Genomic DNA, 12,204 nt, shown 5'->3' on the forward strand with positions numbered 1-12,204 from the left:
ATCATCTGCAAAGGATGGTATGAAACTGTGATTCCTGTTTTTGTCAATTTCAAATGTAAGAATGAGGAACAGAATGAGAATTTTACTATAGAGACACTGGAAATAGCATGATTTATAACTGTTTTGTGATGTGTTTGTTAAGAAGTTGTATATCCTTCTCCCAGTTTTTCCAGTTATTCCTTTTGTTATGCATATTGTGTGGTGTGATGCCATGGTCTACCTATCTGTTTGTATCTCCAATGCCAGTTCCCTCTGGAAACTCCCATCAAGGTGGTGGCCACAGCAAAAGTCTACACTTATCTCTGTCCTTACATGCCTCCCTCGCATAAACCATTCTGCATATTCTTCCATTATTTCTCTCCCTCCATTACTCTTCCATGCTATTTCCCTATGTCGTAGGTGGCCTTCCTCTCACACCAACTCCTTTAATCTTACTATCATACACTCTTCTTATAAATTCTTCATCTTGTATTCTTTCCATTTACTCAAACCACCCCAAAGTATTATGCTTCACCCTCTCTACTACTCCATAATTCATTCCCCTTGCAGTTCCTGCCATGCCAAATCTCTAATACACCTTGTCATTTCTTTCTTAGTTTCATCTAGTCATGACACATCCTCCTCTCAAATAGCTTATTTCCAAAGCCTGGATTCATCTCTGACTCTTTCTGTACTTCTACCCTTCATTATTCTGTTAAGGAACCCAACCACTCTTGTACTGTGCACTGCTCTCTCCCTATCTCTCCCTCCATATCACCAAACTTAACCAAGAAAGCTCCCACATACTTAAATTCTGTCGCCTCTTCCAGTCTTTCTCCCTCCTCCTCACCTTCCCATATCTATAACCCAAATTAGTCCAATTTCTTCTCCAACTCTATAGGGCTTTGCAGAATCTATGGCCCTATATAGTGGTCATATTTATCAAATGCTCTGGCTGTGTTTATTTAGATCACTGTGGCATTTTATTTGTTCTCTTATGGTAGTTTTCAGGTACCTGAGAGAGGCAAAATCTTCCTGCTTTAAAACCATATCCTGGGTTATGTAATTATTCACTTCAGTAAATTCAGTCAGTTTGCCTTTCAGGAGTCTTTCAAAGATTTTAATATTGTGCTATGTCAGTGCTCTTTATTGATAGTTTTTAGGGATTGCTTATCTTTCTCCTTCTGGAGTGGACATCAAGTCAATTACAAACTCTTGTGGATGATGCTAGAATCAAGACTTTCTCTAGTGGTCTTAAAAGAAGTTCTTTTGAATTTCTTTGTGAAGACTGAATTCCAGGAGTGTGATCCTAGGTTAGAGTGGATGGTCTTGCTCTCAAAATGCTGTGGTGAGGTGGTGTATCAGCTATGTGATATGGGGGATGATTGTTGGGTCATTTATCTTTTTGATGGTTTTTGGTTCATTAATACTGATTCATGTTGCCTTTTTTAGAATCTCACTAATCTCTTGGCATTCATCTGTAAAAGTATCCTCTTCTGTTTTTAGATTGCCAATTGAATTTGTGATCCTTAATTTGCATTTTGCATATGAGTGAAACTATTCTGATATATTTCTTAATTCTTTTTAACAATTCATTCCTCCTTTTCTTTTTCTGGAGCTTCATATGAAGATTTGAGTTTATGGTCAATATATCTCAAATCATTTGATAGTTTTTTCCTATTTAGGGTGAGATGTGTTTTTTAAAATGTTTGCAGTTCTTTTTCACCTCCTTTATAGTGCTCATCTTTCTCATTCTACCCTAGACCTGTTGTACTTTATTCTCACTGTTATATATATGTTGCATGTTTGGAGTGCCAAAGTATTCAAGTCTTTAACACATTTGTTTTGGTTCTCAGTGGGGTTTCCCTTTATGCTGCTGAAATCTTGTTGATCATATCTTCGCATTTCAGCTCCTTGCAATTAAAACTGAAATGTCTGTATACACTTCCTTAGTTATGTGTGTTTTGCCCAGGCAGTTTAGCATCCAAGGTTGTTTTCACTTCAGTTGTGATCAGAGTACTGTGTGTTTGAGATGGTGATGCTACATATTAGATTAACTTTATTTGTAAAGATTAAGGCCTGAGTGTTGTTTCTTCTGGTTGGTTTTGTTATTTGCAACCTGAGGGAGAACTTGTCACATAGTCTGAATAACTCCTTTTTTTTTGCAGCTGCTCGTCCGTGCTGCTTCTGGTGTTGGTAGTTACAGCTACAATGCTGTTTCCTGCCTGTCTCCATTTTATTTGTGGTAGGTTGAAGTCCCTTAGGACAAGTATATTTATGACTGGGTTTTGGAGGTCAAGACATGATTCTGTGTTTCTTATTTGTTCCATAGTCTTGTGACTTTTTATCAGGTGGTCTGTTGATTAATGCTGTCACCGGGTTTTTGTTTTTATTGTCAACAGTCAGTGTTTGTAAAATACACCAAAAGTCAGCATATTTGATTACAGTGAATTATCTATTAGTGAATGTTTTTTCTTGTATGAATTTACTTTGATGTAGAATATCCTCTGTTGCAACTTCGTTAAGTATAGGAAGATATACCATAAGCTCAGGTGTTTCGACTTTGTTATTGTATGCCTTGGTAAAGTTACAGAAATTAGGCAAAATTGAAATGGCAATGTGTATAAAAACAAAGATTTTTGACAGGGAGAGAATGATAGATATTGGATGAGTGAGAAAGAGGTTGGTTAAAGGAATAGGGTAATGAAGGGGTCTGTGGAGTCAAATGTAGCACCAGGGCCCAAGATGACCTTCCCAGGCCCTTGTTGTGATCGGGTTTATGATACTGTGCTGAACCTGTCTTGGTGCCAACTCTGCATGACTGAAACACTTACTTTATTCTGTGGTGTCAGAAATTGAAATAAGCACAAGTGAAAATATGCCTGTTTGTAATGGGAAAGATGAAATGCTTCACTGTGTGGTGTACGCTTCATCCCTTGTAGGCCTTTATCCATAACCTCAGGCCAGATGTGCATATGGTCTTTTTTTGTACGTTTGCTTGTTTTATTATCACATGTACAATAAAATTCAGTAAGAAATGAAAACGATATTACAGAGTAAATACTGTCTTCCATGTGTTATGTAAATCTGATATGTAACTAGTTAAAGGCATACTTATCAGGTTAATGTAAAAATGCTTTGTTTTAAATAATGGTAAGCAAGTATTCTAGTAATAATTCAGATGTCTGTCCTTTTGCTAGCAGTGGTGTACCATATATTTTTTTTTTCTCAGGGTTTAATCATATGTGAATTTTACTATCATAAATCTGTCCAGGAACTTTGTATTTTTTAAGAAAAATAAGGCTGTAAATTTTCCATAATTTACCACATTTCTTTAGCTTGAACTTTTTAATGATTTTTGTACTTGAATAATGTACGTAATTTTTTTTCCATAACAGTGATGTTACTTTGAGGTAAATATGGCTTGGTCAGTTATTTGACTCTTGTTTTAGGCCTCTGGTTTACTGGGAATATGGTAAAATTCAAACAACAACTGGTGTGAAATTAAAAACAGTAGATGCATGCATATCTTGAGAGTAAGGAAATACTGGGTATTGAGAGGTTGGGGTGGGGGTTGGAGACACGGGAAAATTAATGTACTGGAATAAGAAGTAGTGCTGGGGCTTGAGATTTCTTTTCTGGGCTTTGGTCATGGGGAAGGCTAGGGTATCATACCCCACCTATACTAATGCTTACCTCATGGGTGAAAGTCACCTTGTGTCATCCAAAACTGGTATAGAAAAAATGTACATATGCTGAAACTGTGTATATTAGGCCCATGCATAATGGGGAAAAATGTGCATCACCTACATCCAGTAGAAATGCTTGACTGATTAGAGGCAAAATTTAAAAAGAGCATGGACAAGTGCTGAAAAATTTTCCAGATGAGCCAGGATGTGGTAGATATGTGGGCCTAAGAGCTTTGGCTTACAGCCTTTCATAGCAAAGGAACACCATGACAGCTTTGTTGGAGAGACCTTTGAAGGAAGAATTGGTTCCCAAGCTAGTTTAAAGATACATAGGGGTAAGGTATATTTTGTCTTTGTTACTAAATTAGAAAATGCTGTTATTTCCTGTTCTTTTTCTTTTCTATGGTGTTTACCTAATTGGCTGTGGAAGCTTCACTCCTAACCTGAACAATTATCAGTTGTTTTATATAGTGCAAGCTGGACTTTCTTAATAACAGTTGTCAAAGCCAGTTGACGAAGAAGTATTCCTCAACAAATAATTTTTGTTTATAAGCCTTTGCCTTATGGACGATTCAGTATTTAAACTCATTTGTACTGGGTTCACATTGTTTATGGAAACCCTTATAAATCCAACTCTAAGCTGATCTGGGGCCATGGTTAATCAAGAAAATGTTTTGTCTGAGAAAATAGAAATGTTTTTGATCTTTGGATAGATTTATAAATGGAGCTTTCATGTCCAGCAGTAATGGAGGGTTTTGTCCCCTAGGCGTTAGGTGTTGTCGGCGAGGAGGGCGGCACTCCGAGGCTCTACAGCAGAGGAAGTCGAAAACCACAAGTGTACCAGTGTCCCTTCTGTAATAGAGCAACTTTCAAGCAGACAAGTGACCTCAAGCGACATATTCGGACTCATACAGGAGAGAGGCCATTCAAATGTCCTTTCTGTGATTACCGTGCTGCTCAAAGCACAAATGTAAAGGTCCACATCATTAGTAAACACACAGATGTATATAATAAATGTCAAGATACACAGCTTCATTAAATATTGATTAAGCAAATGTGCAACATGATGTTTCTTGGAAATCACATTTTCATCAATTCCAAGTCAGTCTGCAGGTGCAGAAGGCTAGATATCAGTGCCTCCCCAGAGGTAGGCCTTCTGTTTCAGATTGTTTTGAAATGCAAATACTTATCAAATGATAAATGAATTTGCGGCTTTGAGTTAGTATCACGAATGATATTGACTGATTATTAAAGTAAAGAAAGAGAAGGCATTTAAAGGACCTTCATTATTCATATTGTTTCATCAGAGAACAAAACAGTTAGGGCTCAGGAAGCAGACTAACTTTTATTAATAGAGAATCCTAATTTTTTAAAGTATGGAAACACATCTGTATGTGACTGGGCTGTGTATATGGAATGGAGGAACATAGATCCAACTTATATGTTAGCTATGGAAATTAACTGAACAGAAACCTGTTGTTAGTTTCATGTACTTATTCAGTTCAGTGTTATATGGAAGGACTGTAACACACACACACACACACACACACACACATATATATATATATATATATATATATATATATATATATATATATATATATATATATATCTATATATATATATATATATATATATATATATATATATATAAATTTTCACTTTATAGGTTGACTATATATTTTTGGAAAAAAATGAAAATCATGGAAATAAAGGTGTTAAAGAAAAAAAAGTATTTTACTATCATGTTTAATGGCTCTTGACTTCATTACCTACTCCATTCTTGTGGCTCATGAGTTGACAGTGATGTTAGGACATCATGTGCTAATGATGCTGTCCCTTCATGCACAGATGATGGCATTGGAGATAGATATGAAGGGCTGCTGATCATATATGCCCTTATCCACATTCATTGTCTGTCTTGACCAGCTGAGGGACTTAGGGATGGTGGTGAAGGCTGTGACTGGCAAGACAGAGATGGTTTTAGTGGCCATGTTACCTTGGAAATTTTAGTTAGGCTGTTTTTTCCGTAAGTGGATGAGATATGGGGGGATGCTCCCGGATGGGGAGGTACAACTTGAATTTGAATAATTTCTCAGAGTGGATACTGCAGTATGTCACTATCACCCAAGAAGATGTTTTGCTGTTACTTTCATTTAAGCAGATGATGAATATGGCTTTCATATATGTATCTCACAGTGCAGTGCTACTGTACTGTATACTGGTACTTAAATCTGGTCAGATATTATTGTCATATTTAAAATGATTTTTTATGACAGTTTGGAAACGTATTGTTGAATAAACTTTGACAAATGTATAACATTAATTTTCTTAACCAAAGATACTTTTTCCTATAGTCCACCAGTCATTAATCATTTTTTATTTTTGTCATGTGCATCATGACAGATGCATGTGGATCACTTTTTTGTTGTTGCCCTTCTGCCAGGGAGTCCCACCCTGGTTTAATGAAGATGTATATGACACTCCATATAGGTCAGAGGCCAAATGCATCGAAATGTATATTTTAAGCTGTTGTTTTCCAGCATGAACAAAATTGGATGACATAATTCCATAACTCGAGTTGAGATTTTACATGAGCTATGCCCCGAATGAAATGTTTAATATCTCTCTTAATTTGAAGAAAAGTCTATGGAACTAAGTACAGATGACATTAATATATTCCATACAATATTTCTACCTGTTCTTATATTCTATACCAATGACTATGCTGCTATGGAATTAAAATAAGTGTTCCCAGAAGACTTCTCTTGTTTTGACTTAATATTCATTAAAAACATATGGACATTAGAAATTATTTGAATCTTAATGTCATTAACAGAGATAGTAATTTAGATACCTTGTACTGAGGGGACATACCTGTTTCCTGAGGGAGAATTTTATTAAATTGCCAATAAAGGATTTAGGCCTTCAAAGAAAAATCAGAAGCTCCCCTCCCCATTGCTCTCACCATGGGATGTTCCTGCAGGTAGTGGCCTTAGTCAAGGCAAGCATGGTAATGATGACAGAAGTCAAGGCGTGTTGTTGATGTAGCCAGTAGTATTGGAAGTTTGTGGTGAGGCAGAGACAGTGATGGTGGTGTGGTATTGGTGTTGGTTCTCATAGAGTACATGAAAATTTTAAGATACCTTTGGGTGTGGGCCATTCTTTTGTGTGTTTCCTTGCTTACCTCGGTAAGGTGGCAGATGGCGATTAAGTATAATGAATAGATAAATAACCTATTATACTGTATTTTTTTTTTCCTTATAGAAAAAAATTTCTTCCCGTGATGATATTCTCCTCAGGTTGATAATGAACTAAAAACTGTATTGTACATTTGGTTCCACAGTTGAGAAATGTATATTGACCAAAGAGGTTAAATTCAGTTAGCATGATTTATCGTTTAACCTTTAGATGGGACAATTGGTTGAAAATTCCATCACCATATGTGCAGTTGAAAAAGGAATGACTTTTTATAAATTGATAGATTGGCATTCAGAGTACAAGAAAATACACATTAACCAATGTAACTACCTTTTGTTGGTCTGGTGGAGTGTTAAGTTAGAGGATGGGGTGTGGCTTGACATGACTGACAGCTTGAGTTAAGAGGGAGTACATGGAGGTGGTGTTTTTTCTCTTTACTGGTTTCACACTTTGCTGCTATTTTGCATACAGGCACAGCATTGGCCATGAATGACATATGTAGAAATGTTATAGGATACATGTTAAGAATTAGTGAAGGTTAGGGGGGAGGTTGGGCTGCACACTTACAATAATCCTTCATCACCTCAAGATAAGAGGGTAAGATGTGGAGGTCTTTTTTCCTTTTTTTTATTATTTCTTTTTTGACATTGCTTTACATCGGGCACAATGTTGTTGGTGAATAATATGGTTATAAATGAAAATATTACACTACACATTTAATGATACAATATGTGTGGCTTTGTAAATTGGTCCTTAATAGTCAAAGTGTTCTTGGAAATATTTTAGCCCCTTATTATCATCTGTTACCATAGACCTCCATCACCTCAAGAGTACATTTAAGAAAATTAGATGCACTTGTTTCATAATCTTTGAGTATGAGGGTTGCAGGGAGATGGGTGGAGGAATCCAGCACAGGCCTCCATTGTCTTTATTCTTGTGAAAATCATGCTCTGAGATGTGCATTTCTTCACATTACTTCTCTTATTTTCCTTCCCAACTGAAGAATATCAAAATCATTCTTCCTCTTTATTTAGTCTTGTAACAATCTCTGTATTTTCTGTGTGGTTGCTTTATGCATATTCTATGAGGTCACTGGACTTGTACCTAGAGTGGTGTTTGTTTTGGTAATGAAGAGAGCTGAATTTTTTCCTGTGTCTCGCTAGTGAAAAAGGAGACCTCAGTGGTTCAGTAAGTTAATTGGAGGAGTAGGTGGGAAAAGTTAGATCGTCTTGTGATGATGGTTGCCATCCATTTTCAGATTCTCAGGTGGTAATGGTCGCTATTTAATGGTTAATGACAACTCCTTTTATCCATCCACTTTGGCAACCCTATGTAATCCTGTATCTTTTTCTTTCCTGTCATTTACAGTAACTATACTTGTTCATTCTTCCTGGTGTTGTGTAAGATGGCTTCCATGACATCTTCAAATCCTTCCTTGAGATAATACAGGTGAACGGGATTATTGATGGACTGGATCTCTTGCCAATGCTGTTCTGCCTTCTTTTTTCTAGTTAGGTTATCTAGGATGACACTTGTGTGTCTACTTGAACTGTGCTATAACCCCTTGATTACCAGCATGATAGATTTTTTTCAGATCTGGATGATTTTCCTGCCATACTGAAGTAGAATCTGGAACAAATGAACAGTGGCCCCAGTTGCATACATCAAATCTCAAGCTGCCATGTATAGTACACAGAAACCAGAGCCTGCCTGCCACACAGTGCTGTCACTACCCTGCCCTCAATAGTCTGGCCTCACTGCCATGATTTCACTATTATACCCTCCCCGCTATGCCCCTCTCCCCCATACCCTCACTACTATGCCCTAAATTTTATACCCTCACTATGCCCTCTACTATCCTTACTTTGTTTTTTTGTCAACCTGTTGACGTGCTTATCTTCCCCCATATATCACTTTGATCAAGTGCTTTCTATCTGATGCATGCCTCTCACCCACCTGAACCCACCTGAATGTTGATTTCTTGATACTGCAGAGACCTTTATTCCACCACACAGCTGCCAGGTATACATACTCAAAAGGAAAAATGATGTTTTGTGTTGTTGATATGAAAAGAAAAAGTATCACAAAGAATAAGAAAGCTCTGAAAACAAATGGGAACTAAGAAATGAGAAAATTGAGCATCAGCAATGAGCTAGTTTACAAAGATGTCATATAGAATACAACTGACCAGTAATGTTTCTCACAAAAACCAACTCAGGTTTTATACAAAATCAACTAGTGTTATGAGAAAAGTGATCAATGTCCTTGAAAGTTATTGGAAAGAAAGCAGAAGCTGGGAAGTGAAAATTGAGAAAGTTTGTAATTACATATTTGAATTTTATGGCTCCCCATGAATGGAAGATGCCATTTTTAACAGTAGGCATTGAACTCGGTAAGATTTAACCACTCTTGCTCAGATAGCTTGGAGCCAAGATTATCATAAGATTAAATGAGAACCCTATAATGTACACATAGGGGAAATTTGGAACAGTTGCTTCAGGAAAGTTAACAACAGTACAATAACTTTTATGGCAAAGCAGAAAATTATTTAACAGAATAGTCTGGAGTTGTAACCCAAGGGTTGTGTGCTTAGCATCTCTCGCATCCAATCTTACTACTGTGGAGAGTAGCGTCACAATATAGTTATTCATTCTGGACAGTATATGAAGGGAGTTAGTTAATTGTGGGGCCCCATCTCATGAACTTACTTAATTGTCATGCATTTTAAGTGTTACCTGCATAATGTGGTAGACATTGCTTTCATCATCACTGTTCATCCATCATTCATCCTTCTGCTGTCATGAGTCACTCACTGGTTTATCGAAGGTACATGTGACCTGATCTGTAAACATCATGTCAAATCATCAAACTGTATTTTTATATAGTTGTTTCCCAGCATAATAAAAGCTGGTTGGCATAAGATCCCAACTTTTGTTTGGATTTTGCCTTAGTTATACTTCCTTATAGATAGTAAAATGGTTAACTTGGAACTTGACCTTACTTATTCTCAAATGAAATGGTTTACTTGGAATTTGACCTTACTCATTGGTTAAGCTTCATCTTGACGTAAAAGGTTTTGATCAGACACATCAAAGTTTATGATTCATACACTTGTTTCCCTGTATCCTAAGAATTGGAATGCATGATATCTATAACTCTAAAGTGGATTTTTACCATTTCAAAACACCCTCTTCTGCTCTCTCAACCAAACTCTTTTTATTACCACACATCTCTCTTACCCTTTCATTACTTACTCGATCAAACCACCTCACACCACGTATTATCCTCTACCATCTCATTTCCAGCACAACCAACCTCCTCCACACAACTCTATCTATAGCCCATGCCTTGCAACCATATAATATTGTTGGAACCACTATTCCTTCAAACATACCCATTTTTGCTTTCCAAGATAGCGTTCTCGACTTCCACACATTTTTCAACGCTCCCAGAACTTTTGCCCCCTCCCCCACCCTATGATTCACTTCTGCTTCCATGGTTCCATCCACTGTGAAATCCACTCCCAGATATCTAAAACACTTCACTTCCTCCAGTTTTTCTCCATTCAAACTTGCCGCCCAATTGACATGTCCCTCAACCCTACTGTATTTAATAACCTTGCTCTTATTCACATTTACTCTCAGCTTTCTTCTTTCACACACTTTACCAAATCAGTCACCAGCTTCTGCAGTTTCTCACATGAATCAGCCACCAGCACTGTATCATCAGCAAACAACAACTGACTCACTTCCCAAGCTCTCTCATCCACAACAGACTTCATACTTGCCCCTCTTTCCAAAACTCTTGCATTCACTTCCCTACCAACCCCATCCATACACAAATTAAACAACCATGGAGACATCACACACCCCTGCCACAAACCTACATTCACTGAGAACCAATCACTTTCCTCTCTTCCTACACATACACATGCCTTACATCCTCGATAAAAACTTTTCACTGCTTCTAACAACTTGCCTCCCACACCATATATTCTTAATACCTTCCACAGAGCATCTCTATCAATGCTATCATATGCCTTCTCTAGATCCATAAATGCTACATACAAATCCATTTGCTTTTCTAAGTATTTCTCACATACATTCTTCAAAGCAAACACCTTATCCACACATCCTTTACCACTTCTGAAACCACAGTGCTCTTCCCCAATCTGATGCTCTGTACATGCCTTCACCCTCTCAATCAATACCCTCCCATATAATTTACCAGGAATACTCAACAAACTTATACCTCTGTAATTTGAGCACTCACTCTTATCCCCTTTGCTTTTGTACAATGGCATTATGCAAGCATTCCGCCAATCCTCAGGCACCTCACCATGAATCATACATACATTAAATAACCTTACCAACCAGTCAACAATACAGTCACCCCCTTTTTTAATAAATTCCACTGCAATACCATCCGAACCTGCTGCCATGCCGGCTTTCATCTTCCGCAAACTTTTACTACCTCTTCTCTGTTTGCCAAATCATTTTCCCTAACCCTCTCACTTTGCACACCACCTCGACCAAAACACCCTATATCTGCCACTCTATCATCAAACACATTCAACAAACCTTCAAAATACTCACTCCATCTCCTTCTCACATCACCACTACTTGTTATTACCTCCCCATTAGCCCCCTTCACTGAAGTTCCCATTTGCTCCCATGTCTTACGCACTTTATTTACCCCCTTCCAAAACATCTTTTTATTCTCCCTAAAATTTAATGATACTCTCTCACCCCAACTCTCATTTGCCCTCTTTTTCACCTCTTGCACCTTTCTCTTGACCTCCTGCCTCTTTCTTTTATACATCTCTCACTCATTTGCATTTTTTCCCTGCAAAAATTGTCCAAATGCCTATCTCTTCTCTTTCACTAATAATCTTACTTCTTCATCCCACCACTCGCTACCCTTTCTAATCTTCCCACCTCCCATGCTTCTCATGCCACAAGCATCTTTTGCGCAATCCATCACTGCTTCCCTAAATATATCCCATTCCTTCCCCACTCCCCTTACCTTCGTCCTCACCTTTTTCCATTCTGCTCTCAGTCTCTCCTGGTACTTCCTCACACAAGTCTCCTTCCCAAGCTCACTTACTCTCACCACTCTCTTCACCACTCTCTTCACCCCAACATTCTCTCTTCTTTTCTGAAAACCCCTACAAATCTTCACCTTCGCCTCCACAAGATAATGATCAGACATCCCTCCAGTTGCACCTCTCAGCACATTAACATCCAAAAGTCTCTCTTTTGCGCGCTTATCAGTTAACACGTAATCCAATAATGCTCTCTGGCCATCTCTCCTACTTACATACGTATACTTATGT

General features: G+C 37.7%; 1 protein-coding gene across 14 annotated transcripts in view; it reads left to right on the plus strand.

The window, feature by feature from the left end:
* LOC139747080 (uncharacterized) overlaps window positions 1–12,204 on the plus strand; it is a 488,827-nt gene that overhangs the window by 210,982 nt on the left and 265,641 nt on the right. For 2 of the 14 annotated variants that reach the window (XM_071658881.1, XM_071658886.1), the window contains 2 exons: window positions 2,148–2,224; window positions 4,435–4,572. The exons of 8 other annotated variants lie outside the window; for them this stretch is intronic. In XM_071658881.1, the coding sequence (XP_071514982.1) occupies window positions 2,148–2,224; window positions 4,435–4,441 (84 nt within the window). In that variant the 3' untranslated portion in view covers window positions 4,442–4,572. Of the gene's footprint in view, window positions 1–2,147; window positions 8,024–12,204 lie in introns of those variants that run through there. 4 more of the 14 variants (XR_011712305.1, XM_071658884.1, XM_071658885.1 and 1 more) reach the window with 4 other exon arrangements.

This window comes from Panulirus ornatus, chromosome 67, assembly GCF_036320965.1.
Source record: "Panulirus ornatus isolate Po-2019 chromosome 67, ASM3632096v1, whole genome shotgun sequence".
NCBI lineage: Eukaryota > Metazoa > Arthropoda > Malacostraca > Decapoda > Palinuridae > Panulirus > Panulirus ornatus.